Source organism: Crinia signifera, chromosome 6 (genome assembly GCF_055691185.1).
Source record: "Crinia signifera chromosome 6, ASM5569118v1, whole genome shotgun sequence".
NCBI lineage: Eukaryota > Metazoa > Chordata > Amphibia > Anura > Myobatrachidae > Crinia > Crinia signifera.
In genome coordinates this window covers 253,299,840-253,312,067 of record NC_139222.1, presented here as the reverse complement: position 1 = coordinate 253,312,067, position 12,228 = coordinate 253,299,840, and the positions used below count along the sequence as shown (strand labels likewise).

The window sequence follows — 12,228 nt, the reverse complement described above, 5'->3', positions numbered from 1 at the left end:
GGGTCTGTGCTTTGACATTTCACAAGAAGTTTAGTCAGAGATTACAGTTCAGAACGAGACAGTCAGATTGTGTCTACTCTACCTATGAACTGCACATCCAGACACTTACGGCACACCCTTCATATATACTTGCAGGCCAAGCATACCTCTGACAAAGCCATGGGTGGAGCCACTTAGAAACACGGCAGACACTTGCTGCTGTGTGGTTTAAGCAGGAGAAACCCTCAATTCTACAGCTCATTACCACAGCTGACTGTTCACTGCCCACCTACCAATCTCCAGTTTCTGGCAAGGTACATAAATCATGTGCAAGGAATGGAAGAGGCAATAATAAGCTTCAATGGACTTGCTTTTCTTCTCGATCTCTAGCTTGTTATGGACTGGTAACACCGTAGTAATCTTCTTTTCTCCATGGTATACATTAAGCCTCATCACTTAATTGACACAGTGTTGGATTCCAATTCATTTATGGAAGACATCTCATTTAGACCAATAACTAATACACAGTTCATATACCCAACTCTCCCCAAACATTTACACTGCATTATGTTTTATACATATAGTTTTATATGTAATATTTTATAGTTTATTTTAACAGTAATAAACTGTTTATATTGTGCTTGGTCTGCAAGTCCATCAAGTCCATACTATAATCCTAGTGAAGTTATTATTTACGCATTAGATGCCAGATGTAATAGAGCTCAAGTTCAGCCGCCATGCAGACAATCATATACAAGGCACGGTTTTACTTTGCAAATGACTGCCCCTTTAAAAAAGCATCTGAGTTCATCAAGCAATCCGCACAGATGCAGAACTCAGACGCCATTACTTCTGGCCCTATATCTACCAGCGCCGTGCAATTGCCTTTGTTCTTTGTATGTATAGTAGCCGTCATGAAAAATCTTGTAGGAGGACCCACCTCATTATAGAGCAGTGGTTCTCAATTTCGGGCCTCAGGACCCCACAGTTCCCGGTTTCCAGGTCCCAAGACAGGTGCACTCATTACTGACTGACTCATTTTAACCCCTTCCCGACATTTGACGTATATATACGTCATGGCCGGGAAGTACTTCCCGACACATGACGTATATATACGTCATGGCTTCTAACTGTCACTGCGTCTAGAGACGCAGTGACAGAGGGACGATGTCTGCTGTCCCTGACAGCAGACATGTCCCTGCATGCCCAGGGGGGCTGCGATGCAGCCCCCCCGTCGGCGATCGCTGTGATTGGCTGTTCAGTGTGAACAGCCAATTACAGCGTTTTCTGTGTCACCGGCGAATAACGTTCGCCGGTGACACGGGATCGGAGGTGATTGGTGCTGTAAAGTACAGCACCAATCACCGCGGGGTGTAAGGGTGACACTGGTGTCACCCCACCTCACCCCGCCCGCCCCCAAAGGCCGTGATTGGTCCGTCGGACCGACGGACCAATCACAGCCATGGAGGGGGGTTTAAACTAACGGGGACTACACTGCAGACGCCATTCCGGTCTGGAATAGCGTGCAGTGCGGTCACCGTGCCCAGCTGTCGCCATTTACTGACCAGAACCTTGCTCAATACTTACCTGATCACTGCTTGGGATCTTGCTTCATCTTGTGACATCCTGTGCTGTGTTGTGCTGTGTTGTGCTGCTGCAGTGTCATCGAGTTAGAGAGAGAGAGAGATAGAGAGAGAGAGATAGAGAGGCCTAGTGACAGAGAGTGCTATATTTTGTGCTGCTGCAGTGTAATAGAGTTATAGATAGAGAGATAGAGAGAGATAGAGAGAGAGAGATAGAGAGAGATAGAGAGATAGTGACAGATCGTGCTATATATTTTTTTATATAACTGACTGCTGCCCCCCCTTTTGTGCTGATCAGTATAAATTAACTGATCAGCAACTTTTTGGGGGCGCAGGGTATTTTTTATATATATATATATATACCTGCTGCAGTGTCATAGAGTGATAGATAGTGAGAGATAGAGAGATAGAGAGAGATAGTGACAGAGAGTGATAGAGACTGCTATATTTTGTCTGCTGCCCCCCTTTTGTGCACCCCCAGCAACTTTTTGGGGGTGCAGGGGTTATTTTTCATATATATAACTGTCAGTGCTGCTGCTGCAGTGTCATAGAGTGATAGATAGTGAGATAGAGAGAGATAGAGAGAGATAGAGAGAGAGAGATAGTGACAGAGAGTGATAGAGAGTGCTAAATTTTGTGTCTGCTGCCCCCGCCTTTTGTGCTGATCACTATATCTGAGGTGATCAGCAACTTTTTAGGGGTGCAGAGGTTTTTTTTTTTTATATATATACCTGCCAGTTGCACTGTCAGTTGCACCAAAGGTTGTGCACCTGCTGCCCCTCACTGGTAATCAGTGTCGCATCACTGATCACCTTTTTATTTTTTTGTGTGTGCTGTGGGGTCTTTTTTAAATTTTTTTTTTACACACACTGTGATTTTGGGGGTGTCCTGTGGCCGCTGTGCGCTGATCAGTGACGTACATCACTGATCATCTTTTTCGGCACAGGGTTGATCTATTTTTTTTTTTTTTTTGATCAAATTCCTGTTGCCTTTGAGCGCTGTTCAGTGACGGACGTTACTGACCAACATCTGTGCTCAATTTTTGGCGCAGGACCTTTTTTTTTTTTTTTTTAACCCCTTCAATTTTTTTTTTTTTTTGTATAAAGTATTTTTTTTTTCTGCACTACATACACACTACACACTACATACCCCCCTGGTTGAAATAAAGTTTGTACCCCCCCCTACACTATACACGTGTTGAAACATTTCACTACCAGTAACACAAAAATAAAAATGGCATCCCAAATGTCATCCCAAATGTCATCCCAGTCATCCAGAAGAATGTATTCAGTGGAGGAGGCATATGCCATGCTTGCTTCTGACTCTGACACAGCCAGTGATGCAAGCGGGGAATTTGAAGGATTCGCCTTAAGCTCCTCTTCCTCCTCTGGTGATGAGGGACCCCCTCAAAGACGCCCCCGTAGAGCAGCTGAGACCCCCCCCCCAATAATTGATCTCGTATGGACCCCACCACCAGACAATTTTGAGCCCCAGGTTCCTGAGTTTTTGGCCATGCCAGGAATCCAATTTGATTCCACAGGTCTCAGAGAAATTGACTTTTTCAAATTATTTTTCTCTGATGATTTTATAAATTTAATGGTGGACCAAACTAATTTATATGCCCAGCAGTTTATTGCTCAAAACCCCACGTCATCATTTGCTAGGTGGACCCCTGTAGATGCAGTAGAGATGATGACGTTTTGGGGTCTGGTGTTTCATATGGGCATAGTAAAAAAGCCAGAAATTAGGCAATATTGGAGTACAGATGTTCTGTACAGCACCCCATTTTACCGTATGGCCACGCCCCGGGCTCGATTTGAGACGATCCTTAAATTTTTGCATTACAACGATAATGCACAGTGCCCACCCAGAGATGATCCCACCTTTGACCGGCTATTCAAAGTCAGGCCGGTCATTGATCATTTCAGTGCCAAATTTGAAGAGATGTACATCCCAGATAAATTCATTTGCATAGACGAGTCCCTTATACATTTTAAAGGAAGGGTTAAATTCCGCCAGTACCTTCCCAGTAAGAGGGCAAGGTATGGCATAAAAATGTATAAGCTGTGTGAAAGCACCTCAGGGTACACTCACAGGTTTAGGGTATATGAAGGGAAGGATTCAAGAATTGAACCGCCAGAATGCCCCCCCTCCCTCGTAGGTGTTAGTGGAAAAATTGTCTGGGATTTAGTGCACCCCTTCCTGGATAAAGGTTATCACCTCTATGTGGATAACTTTTACACTAGCATCCCCCTGTTTAAGGCCCTTGGTTCAAGAGGTACAGCAGCTTGCGGTACTGTGCGCAAGAACCAAAGAGGCCTCCCAAAAACGCACATTGCCCAAGTAATGAGAAGGGGTGAAAGCAGGGGAATATGCACCGAAAATATGTTGTTGGTCAAATATAAGGACAAGAGGGATGTCCTTATACTGACAACAATTCACGGAGACAGTACCACCTCCGTCCCTGTACGAGGTACCAGTACCCACACCTCAAAACCTAATTGTATCCTGGATTACAATAGGTACATGGGCGGAGTGGATCTTTCAGATCAGGTACTGAAGCCGTACAGTGCCCTGCGGAAAACAAAAATCTGGTACAAGAAGCTGGCCGTGTATATCATCCAGATGGCACTGTATAACGCTTACGTGCTATTCCGTTCTACCGGCCAGAGGGGGACATTTATGCACTTTCAAGAGGAAGTCATAAAGGGCCTAGTATTTGGGAACCAGCAGGCAGAGGGCCCCAGTACTTCTAGTACTGGCCCCCGTATTGTACCAGGGCAGCATTTTCCGAACGAAATCCCCTCCACTGCAAGAAAGGGCAGGACACAAAAAAGGTGCAAAGTTTGCTATAAAAAGGGAATAAGAAAGGAAACTATTTTCCACTGTGAAACTTGCCCCGACAAACCCGGCCTATGTATAAAGGAGTGTTTTAAAATATACCACACATCTATGGATTATTAGGTTCATCATTTCACCGTGCTTCGGGGGTCTTGCTAATGCCACATAGCACCCACCAACATTCCACCAGAATCTGAGCTGCAAAATCCAAAAATCACTCCTTCCCTTCTGAGTCCTGCCATGCACCCAACTGGTATTTTTGGTCACATATGAGGCATTGCCATACTCGGGAGAAATTGGGGCACAGATTTTGGGGTGCTTTTTCTCCTTCATACCTTCTGAAAATGAAAAATTTTGAGCCAGAACTGCATTTTTGTGTAAAAAAATTTAATTTTTCATTTTCACTGCCCACTTGTATCAAAATTGGTGAAACCCCTGGGGGTTTGAAATGTACACTATACCCCTAGATGAATTCCCTGAGGGGTGTAGTTTGCAAAATGGGGTCACTTGTGGGGGGGTTCCACTGTATTGGTGCTTTGGGGGTCTTGCTAATGCGACATAGCACCCACCATCATTCCACCAGAATTTGTGCTGCAAAATCCAAATATCACTCCTTCCCTTCTGAGTCCTGCCACTTTTTGGTCACACATGAGGCATTGCCGTACTCGGGAGAAATTGGGGCACATTTTGGGGTGCTTTGTCTCCTTCATTCCTTCTGAAAATGAAAAATTTTGAGCCAGAACTGCATTTTTGTGTAAAAAAATGTAATTTTTCATTTTTACTGCCCACTTGTATCAAAATTGGTGAAACCCCTGGGGGTTTTAAATGTACACTATACCCCTAGATCAATTCCCTGAGGGGTGTAGTTTGCAAAATGGGGTGACTTGTGGGGGGGTTCCACTGTATCGTTGCAACATAGCACCCACCATTCATTCCACCAAAATCTGTGCTGCAAAATCCAAAAATCACTCCTTCCCTTCTGAGTCCTGCCATGCACCCAACTGGTATTTTTTGGTCACATGTGAGGCATTGCCGTACTCGGGAGAAATTGGGGCACAGATTTTGGGGTGCTTTTTCTCCTTCATACCTTCTGAAAATGAAAAATTTTGAGCCAGAACTGCATTTTTGTGTAAAAAAATGTAATTTTTCATTTTCACTGCCCACTTGTATCAAAATTGGTGAAACCCCTGGGGGTTTGAAATGTACACTATACCCCTAGATGAATTCCCTGAGGGGTGTAGTTTGCAAAATGGGGTCACTTGTGGGGGGGTTCCACTGTATTGGTGCTTGGGGGGTCTTGCTAATGCGACATAGCACCCACCAAAATTCCACCAGAATCTGAGCTGCAAAATCCAAAAATCACTCCTTCCCTTCTGAGTCCTGCCATGCACCCAACTGGTATTTTTTGGTCACATGTGAGGCATTGCCGTACTCGGGAGAAATTGGGGCACAGATTTTGGGGTGCTTTTTCTCCTTCATACCTTCTGAAAATGAAAAATTTTGAGCCAGAACTGCATTTTTGTGTAAAAAAATGTAATTTTTCATTTTTACTGCCCAGTTGTATCAAAATTGGTGAAACCCCTGGGGGTTTGAAATGTACACTATACCCCTAGATGAATTCCCTGAGGGGTGTAGTTTGCAAAATGGGGTCACTTGTGGGGGGGTTCCACTGTATTGGTGCTTGGGGGGTCTTGCTAATGCGACATAGCACCCACCAAAATTCCACCAGAATCTGAGCTGCAAAATCCAAAAATCACTCCTTCCCTTCTGGGTCCTGCCATGCACCCAACTGGTATTTTTTGGTCACATGTGAGGCATTGCCGTACTCGGGAGAAATTGGGGCACATATTTTGGGGTGCTTTTTCTCCTTCATACCTTCTGAAAATGAAAAATTTTGAGCCAGAACTGCATTTTTGTGTAAAAAAATGTAATTTTTCATTTTCACTGCCCACTTGTATCAAAATTGGTGAAACCCCTGGGGGTTTGAAATGTACACTATACCCCTAGATGAATTCCCTGAGGGGTGTACTTTGCAAAATGGGGTGACTTGTGGGGGGGTTCCACTGTATTGGTGCAACATAGCACCCACCATTCATTCCACCAAAATCTGTGCTGCAAAATCCAAAAATCACTCCTTCCCTTCTGAGTCCTGCCATGCACCCAACTGGTATTTTTTGGTCACATGTGAGGCATTGCCGTACTCGGGAGAAATTGGGGCACAGATTTTGGGGTGCTTTTTCTCCTTCATACCTTCTGAAAATGAAAAATTTTGAGCCAGAACTGCATTTTTGTGTAAAAAAATGTAATTTTTCATTTTCACTGCCCAGTTGTATCAAAATTGGTGAAACCCCTGGGGGTTTGAAATGTACACTATACCCCTAGATGAATTCCCTGAGGGGTGTAGTTTGCAAAATGGGGTCACTTGTGGGGGGGTTCCACTGTATTGGTGCTTGGGGGGTCTTGCTAATGCGACATAGCACCCACCAAAATTCCACCAGAATCTGAGCTGCAAAATCCAAAAATCACTCCTTCCCTTCTGAGTCCTGCCATGCACCCAACTGGTATTTTTTGGTCACATGTGAGGCATTGCCGTACTCGGGAGAAATTGGGACACATATTTTGGGGTGCTTTTTCTCCTTCATACCTTCTGAAAATGAAAAATTTTGAGCCAGAACTGCATTTTTGTGTAAAAAAATGTAATTTTTCATTTTCACTGCCCAGTTGTATCAAAATTGGTGAAACCCCTGGGGGTTTGAAATGTACACTATACCCCTAGATGAATTCCCTGAGGGGTGTAGTTTGCAAAATGGGGTCACTTGTGGGGGGGTTCCACTGTATTGGTGCTTGGGGGGTCTTGCTAATGCGACATAGCACCCACCAAAATTCCACCAGAATCTGAGCTGCAAAATCCAAAAATCACTCCTTCCCTTCTGGGTCCTGCCATGCACCCAACTGGTATTTTTTGGTCACATGTGAGGCATTGCCGTACTCGGGAGAAATTGGGGCACATATTTTGGGGTGCTTTTTCTCCTTCATACCTTCTGAAAATGAAAAATTTTGAGCCAGAACTGCATTTTTGTGTAAAAAAAATGTAATTTTTCATTTTCACTGCCCAGTTGTATCAAAATTGGTGAAACCCCTGGGGGTTTGAAATGTACACTATACCCCTAGATGAATTCCCTGAGGGGTGTAGTTTGCAAAATGGGGTCACTTGTGGGGGGGTTCCTAACTTTTAGCATCTTATGGTGCCTAGAAACCTACATGGTGCCTAAAAAATAATCTCATAAAAAGGAGGCTCCAAAATCAAGTAGGTGCTCCTTCTATTATGAAGCCTGTGGTTTGGTCAACGTGCACACTAGGGCCACATATAGGATATTTATGAAAACAAAAGAATTGGGGGAATCTATTTTTAGTCACATTTCTCTAGTAAAATGTACTGTGTTCCTTAGAAAAATGTATTCAAATTGCAAATCTGCAAAAAAAATGAAATTTTGAAATTTCACCTACACTTTGTTTTAATTCCTGTGAAACACCTAAAGGGTTAACAAACTTCCAAAATGCTGTTTTGAATACTGTGAGGGGTGCAGTTTTTGAAATGGTATCATTTATGGGGGTGTCTCACATACAAGTCCCTCAAAGTCACATCAGAACTGAACTGGTCCCTAAAAAAATCAGTGTTTGAAATTTTCTTGAAAATTTTAGAATTTGCTATTCATATTGTAAGCCTCCTAGTGTCCAAAAAAATTAAAAGGAAGTTGAAATAATGATGTCAACATAAAGTAGACATATGGTCTATGTTAGTTATTAACTATTTTGAGTGGTATGATTATTTGTCTCACAAGCAGAAAATTTAACATTTTGCAAATTGCTAAATTTTCCATTTTTTTACGACATTTTGGTATTTTTCACAAAAAAACACAGACTGTATTGACCCAAATTTACCACTAATTTGAAGTACAATGTGTCACGAAAAAACAATCCCAAAATCACTGGGATAAGTAAAAGCAAAAAAAAGTTATCCCCACTTAAGTGAGACATGTCAGATTTGAAAAAAAGGGCTCTGTCAGGAACGCAAAAACTGGCTCTGTCAGGAAGGGGTTAAAAGATCCGCAGGTGGAGCTAATTATTTCACTTGATTCTACGAGGAGACCTGCAAAACATGCACTGTGTGGGGTCCTGGGGACCGACTTTGAGAACCTGCGGTATAGAGTGATACTGCATATAGTGCTCCCTCTATGCGTCTTTTGCAGGGTGACACACCCTGCTCATTTTTAAAAACTCAAAATGTACCCTGCCCTTTTTGTGTGTGGCACTGTGCGCCCTTAAGCTGCCACGCTGACATGCCTCTGAGAACTTGTGGTGTGTGCATCATGTAATGGGCATTATGGTGTGTGGTATAATGCGTAAGAGGCATTACATTTGTGCCATAATGTGTAATTGTCATTACAACAGAATATGTAATGGGCATAGCAGAGTATGATAATGTTTAATGGACTTAATCCTAGTGCAGTGTGCAATTTTTTATATATGTTTTTGTTTCTAATGTAAATTTCTAATATAAAATGTGCCCTCCCGATTGAAAAAAGTGCTCTGCGCGGTGGTCAGCACCCTGCCCTAAAAAAATCTTAGAGGGAACACTAACATATACATTATATGAAAGCTTGGCCATGCTGTATATTAATGACACACTTTCTATAGACCAACCCTTTTTATTAAGAAGGTTTTTAACTGTGTAAAAATCCTGGTCAACGATTCCACAACTAATCAAGGAACATATGTAAAGAGTTCAATGATCTTACTCAGTCGTCACCCAAGAACCTCTCTCCTCTATATCCATTAACATTATGGCCAATGCTTAGCTATATGCTAAATCCAAAAGAGTCGATTCATTGATACTTGCAAATTATTACTCACCCGGAAGGCACAGTTGTAGTTTGTCAACTACAGTTGCTATATTTCTTTGATGTATTCTACACCTGATCGTCTCCTCTGTCTTAGCAATAACCTTGGTTGTAAAAGAGATAATGCAATGCCATATTATAAAACGTCAAAATTTGTGGCTTTTCCGCAGAAAATCTATCTGGGCAGAAAATGGTTTCTCACCTCCTTCCCCGCTTCTTGAAGCTCTCGGTTGGTGTCGGTAACTTGCACCTTAAAGAAAATAAATGATTTTGCCTTAGTTACAGAAAGAAGCGAATAAAGCACTAATGCAGCTGCTCACCCTTGTAATCAGATCATGATTCATGAGAGACTTAGGACAAAACCAGGCAAATTCAAATTAACTCTACAGTTTGAACTTGCACTTCTACTCACAAAGGGCTTTTGTTAACTTTAATTACTTATGACAGTTTGTACTAACAGAATCTGTGGCAAACTTCTCAAATTTACTTGGGATTTTTGAACTCTGCTTGTTCCTGTGGGTCTGTCAAACAATTCAAATCATTGACCCAATTGGCCACTGGTCCCTTTTTGATAACCTCAATGAGGTCTATGGTGCATTCATTGTCCGCGAGAGATGGCCCTGGCATTTTTCTTGTAATTAAACATTCATACTTTGCTGAATGCAAACACTGGGTGGTTGATTCACATCAAAAGTGGAAATCTACAAACCCCAGCAAGATTTCCATGCCGCAGGTGCAGGCCGAGCGCAACCGCGGATTTTCCCACATATTGAGTGACTCATTAGGTCATCGTAATAAGGAAGCAAATTCGTGTTGATTCAAAAATCTCATTAATTTCGGAAACAAAGATGTTCAATGACCTCATTGATGGCGCGTTTTGTCCCCTGTTATCTGAATATCATTTATATAATGGACTTCCCAATCATAAGCTCAGCTGAACTGCGCTCGACCTGTCTGGTGCGCACATTTTTTGTTTTCAGAAGTGTAAAGAGAGCTAAAGGGGTTGGTACAGCCTGACCTCTGATTAAACTTCTGACACGTCTCTGGAAGGTGAAGCATAATCTTCCCAAAGCTGAACGCTCAGCACAGTTACCAGTGATATCCCACACGTAATTGAAAATTCTAGCTTGGCCCGAGGGGTGCGAGAGTAATTTGGCAGGGTTTGCTGGAAAGGAATTAAAAGGGAATTTTTTTTTTTTATGTGCGTGTTTTGCAGAAAGCGTACAAGCGACATCCATGCACCTGCAACACAAAACAACAGTCTGAGAGAATACGTAAGGCTATTAGCTCGTGACGTGCAGGTGCTGACGCAGAGCCGAGACATTAACGAAGCAGGAGTCAAATACATGCATATACTAGAGGGGACAAAATGTGCTGGCTTGATATGGACAGAAAAGTGAGCTAATGAGGAGTATGTTATTAATGAATAAAACAGGACTTTGCTTTCTATGACCTGCATCATGGCCAGGAGAGAGGCACGTGGGCCAGACATGTTTCCCCTTTAAAGCTTTGATCCTCAGGTTCCATGAAATATATAGAACCTCCACCAAAGCTTTGGTCCTCAGGTTCAATGAGATACAGTATATAGCATCTCCCCCACAGCTTTGGTCCGCAGGTTCCATGAAAGATATAGAACCTCCACCAAAGCTTTGGTCCTCATGTTCCATGAGATACAGTACATAGCATCTCCCCCACAGCTTTGGTCCTCAGGTTCCATGAGAGATATAGGATATCCATCAAAGCTATGGTCCTCAAGTTACATGAGAGATATAGGATCTCCCCAAAAGCTATGGCCCTCAAGTTCCATTAGAGATATAGAACCTCAACCAAAGCTTTGGTCCTCAGATTCCATGAGATATATAGGATCTCCCCGAAAGCTTTGATCTTCAGGTTCCATGAGAGATATAGGATCTCCACCAGAGCTTTGGTCCTCAGGATCCATGAGAGATATAGGATCTCCCCCAATGCTATGGTCCTCAGGTTCCATGAGAGATATAGGATCTCCATCAATGTTTTGATCCTCAGGTTCCATGAGAGGTAAAGGATCTCCAATAAATCATTGGTCTTCAGGTTCAATGACTGATATAGGATCTTCGCCAAAGCATTGATCCTACGGGTCCATGAGAGAATATAGTATGTTACTTGACTGTATAGTTTTAGAATAATATTTAGACCATTAGCATACAAGATATATAGAACTCTCTACATGAAAAGTTAAACACTGATCTACTCCAACAAAAAAATAAAATTTGTCTAGTACAATAAAAGTGGAGGTGACTAGTACCAAATTGTGCTCAAAGTAAATGAACTAATAAATAATGTCAAAGAGAAGCTGATTGCACATTTACAAGTGTTTTGTAAAACTTATTTTTATAACATGTGGCATCAGGAACTATATGTAACCTCCTGAGCCAAGTGGACATGCAGGGTATCAGGATCTATATGTAATCTCCTGAGCCAAATGTATATGATGTGGTATCAGGAGCTATATGTAACCTCCTGAGCCAAGTGGATGTGATGTGGTATCAGGAGCTATATGTAACCTCCTGAGCCAAATGGATATCACGTGGTATCAGGAGCTATATGTAACCTCCTGAGCCAAATGGATGTGATGTGGTTTCAGGAGCTACATGTAATCTCCTGAGCCAAGTGGATGTAATGTGGTATCAGGAGCTATATGTAACCTCCTGAGCCAAGTGGATGTGATGTGGTATCAGGAGCTATATGTAACCTCCTGAGCCAAGTGGCTATGACGTGGTATCAGGATCTATATGTAATCTCCTGAGCCAAAATGTATATGATGTGGTATCAGGAGCTATATGTAACCTCCTGAGCCAAGTGGATGTGATGTGGTATCAGGAGCTATATGTAACCTCCTGAGCCAAATGGATATCACGTGGTATCAGGAGCTATATGTAACCTCC

General features: G+C 42.6%; 1 protein-coding gene across 5 annotated transcripts in view; it reads right to left on the bottom strand.

The window, feature by feature from the left end:
• The window catches only part of EXOC6 (exocyst complex component 6), a 277,290-nt gene that overhangs the window by 185,998 nt on the left and 79,064 nt on the right, over window positions 1-12,228 (bottom strand). For all 5 annotated transcript variants that reach the window (XM_083149343.1, XM_083149345.1, XM_083149346.1 and 2 more), the window contains exons 3-4: window positions 9,507-9,554; window positions 9,318-9,408 (exon numbers count right to left, since the gene is read on the bottom strand). In XM_083149343.1, the coding sequence (XP_083005469.1) occupies window positions 9,318-9,408; window positions 9,507-9,554 (139 nt within the window). The remainder of the gene's footprint in view (window positions 1-9,317; window positions 9,409-9,506; window positions 9,555-12,228) is intronic.